Raw genomic sequence first — 11,483 nt, 5'->3', positions numbered from 1 at the left:
ATAGAATAACATCAGAGGCAGAGAAAAACTGGACATCCTAAACTAGGTAAAGAAATCCAGAACCAGTTTCAGCTCACGGCTTAGCGCATCTAGTTCAATAATAGTTACATGTAACTGCATGTAGCGGTTTGTAAGGACAGCAAAGCTGAAATCACGGATATTTTGCTGCGATAACGGAGGCATGTTGCATGGCCAACGGGAAATTTGTCCACTCGACAGTCGATAAGAGTGCGTTGCAGACGAGGGTTGACTCTGCGCAACAGGGCCGTCTGCTTCTAAAGGAAAGGTTGGAGGAGGTCATGTGCTGCGACGCGCAGGAGAGAAAAACGGAGCTGCACAAGTCACGTGATCACAATTCTCGACACATGATAGGCTAGCCAGCCAATGATGCGAGAAAACGCTCAGCGCGAATAGCGCATAAATTCTGCGCACCAAAGGCGTTGCAGACGACAGCGCGCGCGTCCGAAGAACGAGCAGACGACGCACAGTGTTCCTGCTGCAACATATGTTATAGTCTGTGTAGAGTGCGAAGTTTCTTACAAATTTTTCGCCATGATGGACCACGTCTACCAGACCCGCTCGCTGGGAGTCGGAAGCGAGGGCATTCCGGACCAGTACGCAGACGGCAGAGCTGCAAAAGTATGGGAGATATATATCGGAGAACGTGAGAAGCGTACGGTCCACTACAAGAACTTCTTAACCAGCAAACTCCAAAGTCTTGGGTGCCACCATGTTATCGACGTCGCCTGCGGAACAGGGTAGGTCACCGTTCCCCATCTCTCGATATCTCAAAATAAAATTCAGCGGCTGACCTGTAAGCTCTTTCTGAACCTGTACTGAGCCCTTCTGAATATTTTGTTGAAGACTGCGGAGTTTCTTTCGTATGTGTCGTTGAGATGGAAAGGATTAACAAAGTACTTTCATCGCTTCACGATAGAAATTTAGATGACATTGCAATACAATAAAATGGGATTTTTACCCGCGTATCATATACAAGTATCATTTGATCGGAATTAATTAAATGCTAAATTAACGGAAGTTGTAACTTTAAATATTGAACATCTCTGGTGGTGGATGGTGTGTAAATGAGTATATAATTGTATTCACCCCCAACTTGAAAGACAGCGGACGATAACGTGCCTGTTATCTTGACAGTGAGATCCTGCTTTTCCTGTCATATGTGTCTTCTTTCTGATAAGAGAAGCTATTGCTTGCAGCTATCCCAGGAGCCAAACTGAGAATCGTCAATAAGCGAGAATCGTGTCAATCGAAAGAAGCCATTTTTCGCATCGGTATAGGGCTCCATATGATCCTACCTGACAACGGCCTTTCACAGAAGCATGCGACTTGGGGGCTCGTGTGAATATATATATAAGCAGTCACAGCTACAAAACAAACAAAACAATAAAGTTGCCACGAGTAAGGACGGTTCTTTAAAAATTAAAAAAAAAAAGAAAAAGGGGAGGGAGAAAATGTGGAAGGAGGATGGGTATGTATGTGTGTGTATATATATATATATATATATATATTATTTTACGAAGTAGTTTCCGTTGCCTTCCGTAACTAAAAACTGAAGAGAACAGACACTTCTAGAGACACATTTATTTGTTGTCGACGTTTCGGTCGGCGCCCGACCTTTATAAAGACTGTGTTACATCGCATGGGACTGCCTTTTCAAGCAGTCAGCTATAAAACAAACAAAACAATAAAGTTGCCACGAGTAAGGACGGCTCTTAACAAATTTAAAAAAAAGAAAAAGGGGAGGGAGAAAATGTCGAAGGAGGGTGGGTATATATATATATATATATATATATATATATATATATATATATATATATATATATATATATATATATATATATATATATATATAAGCTAAAGCAAACACTAACTGTTCGTTCATTACCGATGGGAGATGTCTAATTCCCTTTCTCACCTTCAATTTCTAGCATCGACTCCGTGTTGCTTCTAGAGGAAGGCTTCAAGGTCACGAGCGTAGATGCCAGCGACCGCATGCTGAAGTATGCGCTGAAGATTCGCTGGAACCGCCGCAAGGAGAAGGCTTTTGATGACTGGGGTAAGCTATAATATTTTGCCACTGAAGTAGTTTATCTATATACGTCGGCAGTAAATAAATAAGCAGGTCGAAGCAGTCCGAAATGAGACGTCCGCGCAGCGCATTGCCGAACTACAGGTATACATATAGTGCGTGAGAATGGCTGCGCCACTAGAGGAAAATACAAGGACGTCTATAGATAGCATTCTGCGACATTTTTATGCGAGAATTGCTGTCTAAGCTAGGTCCTTAAAAATTATTTATTCTCTCTTTTTGCTTTCGAATACTTACCGCCACCCCATAATTTAAGGGGACACTTAAGCTCAGTCTTTAACGGTTAACAACTCTTGTCCGCGGCTCCATGCATGTAGAGTATTTGTCAAAAGTTTAGAGTTCAGGAGGTTTGCTTCTTAGCCACCGTGTGGCTCGTAATGCGTATTTCCAGTGTTCAACATCTTCTGAAGTATAAGATTTGCTTGTCCTACCCTTTCCAACGGGAATGCGTTCGTGAATGCTAAAGGAGCGCCACTACACGGCTTTGAAGCGGACCTCCTGGGCTGACACGACTGTACTTTGCAAGTCGCCTAAACATTAATATTTTAAATGTTTGCCCCTCATTAGCATGCAGCCGTTAGCTATCCATTATGTGAAAGGCCACCAGACAAAGCTTCTGCATTGCCGACCTGTACAAACGTGTAATATGCCAGCGTGCCTTACTAGGGATGCAAGGGGTCCCAGCAGGACCGATTCTTCTTATCTTTCCGTTTCAAAGGAGAAAGTTGGCAGCTCCTGCCAAAGTGGCCGTGTCACATGCTCTCGTGACGTCACACAAACCGAATACCTGACCAATCAGTGCGCGGCCATTTCATGTGAATGTCAGCTACCACCTGCCAGAGACATGCCCGTGGTTTTGAAGCGATATGTCTTCACTACTTGATATAAAGACAAGGTCTCCATGCACAGGAATATGACCTTCAAGTGAGTCAGACGTCAAACCACGAAATACTTGTTCGGTCGCAATGAGGTCGCACTCCATGATAAGAAAGGTCAAGGTCAAAACAATAAACTATGACATGGTCATGCTGTTCGGTGTCACGCGATAACTGACGTCACATATTGTGACTGAGTATATAAAGAGGAGTGCGCCGCGCCATTTTTTTCGTTTACAACGCCAACGCCAGGTTTTCCGGAGAACGGGGCCTTTAACGCTATCACGTTAAACGTTTAAAATTTACCCCCAGTGTCTTGGTCTAACTGTTTTTAAACGTTGATTTACTTATATATCTGTGCTTCATATTGAGCTGCTTTAGAGCCGAAATAATAGCCGTTTAAAACGCTCTTAGACGAGTCGGGACGTTGGTGAACTGCACCAGTTACAGCTCGAAAAGTAAGCTGTCGTGGGCCAGCGTATCTATCGGAAACGTTGCCAGATCCAAGTGCACGCTCATTCACGGAGGCTGAGGAATGAAACACAGACTGTTGTGTCAGCGGGCTGGCTGGCACCGCCGAAAATGCAGCGTCACGAACCAAATCTACTTTAATTCTACACTATAAATATGGTTACACAATGATTACGTACCTATATTGCTGTGAGGGCAAATAAAAGGAAATAAAACATCACGCGCGGACTACCGCCGTTCCCCGTGGAGACGTTAGAAATCGATATGCCACGTAAGTGATTCCCAATGATACTTCTTCACTATGTATCTATACCCATTCTCATTGACAGAAAGTAAACAAGTGATCGCATAAAGGCGTCGCCCTTAAGACTTCTGCTGCATCATTGGAATTATGTAAGGAACTATCTGTAACAACAGGGCCTGTTGGGGACCGTCACCAGAAGCACAGCAAAATCCTCCGCGTTTTTCCAATCCTTTTCTGACCCTCTTTTTGAAGCTGTACGTGACGCCAGTGCTCTTCGAAAACCGTTGGATCTTCCTTTAAAGCCAAGGAAAGAACCTCATTCTGAGGATGCTGGCTGGTTGTGGTTGATGGCTTATAATGAGCCATTTTTGGTGCTCTACCATGACTGTATGAGAACCAGCTCTCGCTTTTCCAAGGACTTATTTTTAGAGTAGAACGCTGCATAAATTACTTACTACGTCCAGTGTTCCGCCAATTGACCTGTGAGGTCGCGTGTAAGCCCTCTTCGTCAGCTATTAATGCACGCGCTCACAGTGATCGAGGAGGCGAACTGGCTGACGCTGCCAGATGACCTGGTGAAGCCGGCGGAAGGCGGCTTCGACGCAGTCATCTGTCTCGGCAACTCATTCAGCCACTTGCCGGACTCCCGGGATGCCCCCGGAAGTACGCACCTCAAGGCCATCACCAACTTCCGTGAGATGCTGCGGCCGGGCGGGTACCTGATAATCGACCACCGCAACTACGACCACATCCTCGACCACGGTACAACGCCCACGCACAGCATCTACTACAACGTGAGTGCCCTCTCTGTGTTCAGGCATGATCGACTTCACCCGATCGATCAATCGATCGATTTACGTGTCTCATTGGCTAATCGACGCGGTAAAGGGCGTAAATTCAAACACGCCGCATGTGCACCGTTTTCAAGGCGGTGTATAGGTTACACCTATACCGGTGTATAAGGTTACACCTATACACCGCCTTACCTACACCCCTGTTTACTCCTATGCACATCAATATACCAAATGGGTGTATTTTGGCACTTCCGGCCGGAGTCTGTAAATTGTGGTCACTTGCTTTCAGGCTGCAACGTATAATAATACCGACGCAAATATCGTCTGAAGCAAGAAACGAATGTAAGCGAGAGAACCTGCAATACTTCTCACTGTGTCGCACCCTATGGGAAGAGCCGCACTATGCAGCCATGTGTCGGTTACTCGATCACCCAGTGACGCTAATCAGTCTCATTACACATCGCTATGAAAACGACAAACAAGAATATGCTTTACGCATTCTACCGTAAACGGAAAACCATTTGCGGTGCCCAGAAGTGATGTTTCCCAAAATTCGGAGGCTATCGTGTCTTCTGTTCTTTTTTTCCGGTTTTTAGTAATAGCCATGTCAGTTTTTAAAATTTCGGAAAAGGCGCTGTAGCCCAACAAAATTCGGCGATTTCTCCCTCAGTTCGAAAGCCCTGTAAAAACTAAAATGGGTGTTACTAATTATCAGAAATAACATTCCAAATGCAACCATGATACCTAGCTATCTGTAGATATAGTTTTGTTAGCCTATATACTATGGATAACGTGACTCAAATGTTCCCGACGCCTGCCAACACTGGTATACATTCGCCGAAAACGGATTTTTTTTTTACACCAAAACGCTTATTTTTAAAAATGAGCTGTGGACTTACTGCCCCTGAAACGCCTACTCCGGAGAGCGTTCAACGCGAATTCAAAGTATACAATGGCGGTATACTGGGCCTGATGGAAGGTTGAAATATTTTCCGAGCTGAACACGTTGTTTAAAACTTGACAATGTCGCCTTTTATAACCCCGTCAACATTACCGTGTGTTTTAAATTCTAGAGCGACTACATCAAGGACATCCAGACCTCGATACTGTACGTGAACAGCAAGCCCAACCTGGTGGTTCTGGATTACGTGATGGACGTATCTTCGCTGCAGAGCAAGTTCGACTGCACCGACTCCGAGTTCAGCAAGAAAGGGAGGCTGTCCGGCGAACCGATAAAGTGAGCACCTGCGCATACAGAGGAGATAAACACGATAGCGCAGACGTAGTCCGTTCACATTATCGCGTCTACGAAGCGCTCGTTTACACGCTGTCTGCGGAGGTGGTCAAGCGATTCACAAGGACGATTGTTTTGTTTTCGTAATCTGCCTCGTAGCAAAATGATAAATAGATGAATCAGCGACATTTGGCTTCAGTTCGTATGCGCTGAACCGTGAAGTGTTTGCGTTTCAAGCCCTTTTTGTATACGATAACATAAAGCAATGTGGGCAAGAAGAGAGGGAAAAATAATAATAATAAGCATCGAAGTTTTAAACATGTAAAATTAAGTTAAGTACAAAGAAGCCTTTCTCCTTAGTTTTTCTTCTCGGGACGGCTCTTGTAGCACCGTTTATTGCCGGAAAAAATGAAACTTCTAGAAGAAATTACATCATCATCATCATCCTGATTATACCCACTGCAGTGCGAAGGCCTCTCCCATATTTCTCCACTTAACCCGGTTCTGTGCTAGCTGCATCCACTTGACCCCTGCGAACTTCTTAATCTCATCCGCCCACCTAACTTTCTGCCGCCCCCTGCTACGCTTTCCTTCCCTTGGAATCCAGTTTGTTACCCTCAGCGACCATCGGTTATCCTCTCTTCGCACTACATGTCCTGCCCATGTCCATTTCTTCTTCTTAATTTCTACTAGAATGTCGGTAACTTGAGTTATTTCTCTGACCCACTCTGCACGCTTTCTATCTCTTAATGTTACCCCTACCATTTTTCGTTCCATAGCCCTCTGGGTTGTCTTCAACTTAAGTAGAACTCTCTTGGTTAGCCTCCACGTTTCAGCCCCATAGGTGAGTACAGGCAAGATGCAACTGTTGTATACTTTCCTCTTGAGCGATACCGGTAAGCTGCTAGTCATAATCTGCGAGTGTTTGCCAAATGCGCTCCATCCCAATCGCATTCTTCTTGTTATTTCCTTTTCGTGGTCCGGATCTGCGGTTACTACCTGTCCTAAGTAGACATATTCGCCTACTACTTCCAGTTGTTCGCTACCTAATGTAAACTGATGTTCCTTCCCGAGCCGTGGCCTAGTGGTTAGAGCGCCCGTCTCGGCTGCGGGAGGTGGTTAGTTCGAAACCCACCGCCGGACACCCACCGGTAAAAATGGGTACAAGCGTCCCCCGGCCTGGCGCTCGGCTTTTCCAAAGGTGTGCGTTTGGGAGAAGCTCCATAAACCCCGCTGCGCGCCCCTCCGGGTTATTACAGGTTATGCACAAAAAAGAAATCATGTTTCGTAGCACAGGTGATTGGAGCAATTTTTTGGCTATTGACCGGGGCTGGCAAGTTCACATTTCAACCGTGATTGCAGTAAAACAAACAAAAAATGTCATCAATATCCCTACGCCCAGGCTTCATTTTTGGAGTGCTCTTACAATCTTCGCGGTTCAAAATAACATATACGAAAAACTGCACAAAATGCAAGACCCATCCATATTCTCAGCACAGAGCTGCAAGGTATTGTTCTGAAATCATTCTGAAGGTGTACGAAGCGGTACATCTTCGCAAAAGTTGATCGGACCAGAGAGCAGCAGTGGCAGAGCTAGGAAATGTTGCACACTCAGCGATAGATCGATGCAGCGTGTTCAATGCCTGGGTCGGTGCCGCCGTATGCCCAACCTTACGACTGATTATCAGTGTCGCATTTGAACGCGATAAACAGGGGAGTGAATTGTAGATACACATTCTTCTCAGCTCGTAAAGTTGTACAATAAAATCTTTCCGATACTTTAATTCGTTACAGAGTTAAGAATCAGGTCATATAAGGTTTAGAAAACCTCAGAAAATTTACAAACTGTGCTCCACGTGCTTATGTGTGACATAATTGTATTGCTAGTGCTAATGCAATCTCATCCGTGCGGCGGCGCTAGCGTACAAAACCAAATGTCCGAAAACGAAACTATACACCGCGCGCGACCGTGAGAGAGGGAGTGCTGTGCTCAACGGGGTATACCAGCGCCATCAGACTCCGAGGCCTTTATTTCAGACCTGCCTTTCCCTAACCAAGACGCCCTAAACGAACATACAAAAAGACAGAAACTGAGCAATGCTACAGTTAACGCGAATCCGCGCTGGAATGATCACGCGCCGCAGACATACGTATAGGCCCGCTTATGCAGTGCACACGCCGTTTTCCGTGTGCGCAGCGCATCACGGTAACCAATGTGTGTGTGTGTGTGTGTGTGTGTGTGTGTGTGTGCGTGCGTGCGTGCGTGTGTGTGTGTGTGTGTGTGTGTGTAGGTACACGCACGCAATCGGGGTTCAACCCGGTTGAACCCCGGAGCGCTAATGGCGCAGCTATTTCATCACAGTAATTGCAGTCGGGGATATACATAGCTCGAATTTTTTGGATATCTTCTGGCAGTTTAAACGTAATTTTTTTCACATATTAATATCACGACAACAATCAATATATCCCTTCAGCAGCTGCTAATTATTCGCTAATACTTTTCAAAGGGACACCAGATTGGGTTTCTATGCTTTTCTCGCGTATGTTATGAGCGCAGAACAAACTTCAGATGCAAACTTTGGTCCCCATCAGAAGCTTAAACCATTTCTATCAATGTGCCCATATAAAAGCATCTTATGTATTACACTACTGCACAAATTTCAGAAGCGAAGTTTTGAAATGTAATTAAAACTCACAGCATTTATATGAATATGTTCATAAAAAGTATTTCACAGTATTCCACAGTGTTAAAATTATTTACCACAGCCCATTGGATTTTTATTACAGTTTAAAATACTTTCTGAGAGCATAGGAAAAACTTTAAAAGCAAATTTTTGCAACACGTTTGCAGTTTAGACCATTACCATCAAAATGTGCAAAACCCTAGTTTCCTCAAGATCATACAGTGTCCCCGATTCCTTTGTAGCAGCATTTACGTTGTAGTTGACACATGTGAAATGCTGACTCTGGATATAATTTCTGCAGTCTCTGTTTAAGATGATAAAACTCTTTATCTTACTTTTAAGTAATGCTTGAGTTGTTGCTTATCTTTTTGCTATTTCAGCAACTTTCGGCTGTCCTACTACCCACACAGGCTGTCGGATTTCACAAGTCTCCTGGAAGATGTTTTTGGAAAAGAGGCCCACCACGAGATATACGGAGACTTCAAGCCACCTAGCAAAGACTATGTTCCTGCTTTTTATATCCACATAGTGCAGAAGACCTAATAAGTCACAGCATGCAAAAAAGATTTCAGATGACTGACCAAAATGAGTCAGTGACCCATGTATGCAGAAGATTGCTATTATATAGCAGACTTGATAAGCTTGACTTGTATAATATGCTATTGTTGTGTTATGGTCTGCCTGATAATGGACACTAAGCTTTTTTGAAGTGTGCTTTGTCTCAATGTTTGTATACTTTATTGTTTGAACACACCTTACACCCTTCACATGTTAGTGCAGTTTTGGTCATGAAAAGGTTGCTGAAGTACTTGCACCCTTTGTATTTGGATCTCATAAAATGTTTGTCCAACAATTAATAACTGCTCAAGCTTTACTGTCTGCCATTAGTCTTGGACATAGGATACTTAGTGCACAGCAATAATTAGTAACCAACCATCGCCTGGTGATGACCATTATGATTATGATGAGCCTTCATCCAAAAGCCGCGCATTGGCTATGAGAGCCGCCACAGTGGAGGGCTGCAGTTTAATTTCGACTACCTGAAGTTCTATAATGTGAACTGGTGATGGGGCACATGGGCATTTTTGTATGAAAATGAAGCCGCCATAACCTCGAGACCCTGGGCCAAACGCCAGTAGCTACCAAGCATGGTGGGCATGACTCACATTATAATGAAATCTCATACGAACACCACATTAACGAATTTGTCTACCGAACTTTTCCTATGTTTTCAGTAAAATAGCTTATATTTCAGAATAACGTACATATTTTATTTTTCTCCTATAATCTAGGAACATCAGTATTACGAATTAGACTAAAATTAACAGCGCCGCAGTTCGCAACCCTAACTACTACCACAGCACATGATATCATTGGTGCGAAACGCTTGACATTGTGTAGTCCAGATCATACGAGGTGTGACACAAAGAAAACGAGACTGGCCCAATAAATTATTGTACTTACGGAATCAGTTCTCTGTGACATTATCACCTTCAAATTAGTCGCCTTAAGCATTCACATACTTCTGCATTCGGTGCTGCCATTGTGGGTAACAGCTCTGGAATGAGGTTTTTGGAAGGCCCTTCAGGAGATTCTCCATTTTTGCCTGAACCTCTTCAACTGAGGTAAAATGGGTTCCCTTTAAGCCAGATTTAACTTTAGAAAATAGAAAAAAGTCACTTGGAGCCAAATCAGGTGAATAAGGAGGATGCTCCATCACAGCATTGTTTTTGCTGGTCAGAAACTACTTGACAAATAGGGCTGTGTGATTGGGTGCATTGTCCTGGTGCAACAGCCATCCATCACTCTACAAATGCGACCATTTTTTTTTTTTAAATTTTTTTTCACGAAGACTTTTTAGTACTTCAATGTTGGTTGGTTTGGTTGGTTTGTGGGGTTTAACGCCCCAATGCGACTCAGGCGATGAGAGACGCCGTAGTGGAGGACTCGGCAAATTTCGACCGCCTGGGGTTCTTTAACGTTCACTGACATCGCACAGCACATGGGCGCCTTGCTTTTCGCCTCCATCGAAAAGCGGCCGCCGAGGCCGGGATTCGATCCCGCTTCCTTGGGCACAGTAGCCGAGCGCCGTAACCACTGCGTAGTAAAGTTGGTCATTACAATTCCACTCTTTTTGAAGTTACACACTTAGTCTCGTTTATACATAAATACACAAAACACAAAGTAAAAATCAACTTAGATCAGATCCCCAACACGGTTTTGGCAGACAATCTGCAGCAGCCAGTGGAACTTTTTGCGATGGTTATTGAATTAAATAAATACCAGAATGTTTAAGTGTTTTTTTTTTAATCTTTTAGTGCTACCAAGGCATTATAATCCTGGTGGAGGAGAAAAGCCCCAAGGTTAATACTACTTCTCCAACCTTCAAAATGCTCGTGTGTGCTACAAGTGACAACAGATGCACTGCACCCCCTATGAAAAAGCCCATTCCATAATGCTCCCTTAATCATACAGGCACAGGGGGCTAATCTACCAAAATCCCACTCCGACCTGCATAGCCACTACAACCCTAAGTGACGAATAAAATTCTCATCAGCCAAATCCCGAATTCATGATTTTCCTGCGAAAGCAGTCCTATACGAGGGAAAACTGGCTCACTGATTTGGTGCGCAGTCGTACAAGAACTACGCCAAACTAGTGCTTTCACACTTTATACTAGGTTTTGCCGTATTAAAACTGCAATTTGTTTGGCTACAACAGATGACATTGCAACAACGATGCTATTCTCCTTGCAATAGTGCCTTACATGGTTAATGCCAAGCAAAACGCCCTTAAACAGCACAAGCAGTCCCCAATGTTACAGATGGCCGATGTAGGTTTCCACTGGTCTTGCAGTGTGCACTGAAGAGCCCCGCCCCCCTCAAATTATATCATGGACATCACAAAATGGGACCAGGTGGAGCTGTACATTTTGGAGGGCAATGTTGCAAACATATACTTCAGCTCGTTTCCTAACAAACACAGCAGCCAGGAGACCCTTTTGAAATTAGGCACCAATTACATGGTCAAGTGTTCCATACATGCTAATGCCACATAACAGCTTATTTTGA

The 11,483-nt window shown here is 44.1% G+C and overlaps 1 protein-coding gene across 2 annotated transcripts; it reads left to right on the top strand.

Annotated features, from left to right (window-relative positions):
- Window positions 1-259: 259 nt before the first annotated feature.
- On the top strand, window positions 260-9,272 carry Gnmt (Glycine N-methyltransferase). 2 transcript variants are annotated; one of them, XM_084582427.1, is made up of 5 exons: window positions 260-758; window positions 1,950-2,077; window positions 4,235-4,494; window positions 5,568-5,731; window positions 8,793-9,272. In XM_084582427.1, exons 1-5 carry the CDS (start codon window positions 553-555, stop codon window positions 8,953-8,955), a joined length of 921 nt encoding a protein of 306 aa, XP_084438553.1. In that variant the 5' UTR covers window positions 260-552; the 3' UTR covers window positions 8,956-9,272. The 2 variants fall into 2 exon arrangements, with proteins under 2 accessions (XP_084438553.1, XP_084438554.1); XM_084582428.1 differs by lacking the exon at window positions 8,793-9,272 and having other exon boundaries at window positions 5,568-5,735.
- Window positions 9,273-11,483: the final 2,211 nt, after the last annotated feature.

Source organism: Amblyomma maculatum, chromosome 10, assembly GCF_055883805.1.
Source record: "Amblyomma maculatum isolate TAMU_Amacu chromosome 10, ASM5588380v1, whole genome shotgun sequence".
NCBI lineage: Eukaryota > Metazoa > Arthropoda > Arachnida > Ixodida > Ixodidae > Amblyomma > Amblyomma maculatum.
This window is presented reverse-complemented; position numbering and strand designations above follow the sequence as displayed.

Coding starts and splice junctions, on each gene's coding strand:
- Gnmt (XM_084582427.1), top strand. CDS start 553: ATGATGGACCACGTCTACCAGACCCGCTCGCTGGGAGTCGGAAGCGAG. Junction 759..1,949: donor GACGTCGCCTGCGGAACAGG/GTAGGTCACCGT, acceptor TTCAATTTCTAG/CATCGACTCCGTGTTGCTTC. Junction 5,732..8,792: donor CTGTCCGGCGAACCGATAAA/GTGAGCACCTGC, acceptor TTGCTATTTCAG/CAACTTTCGGCTGTCCTACT.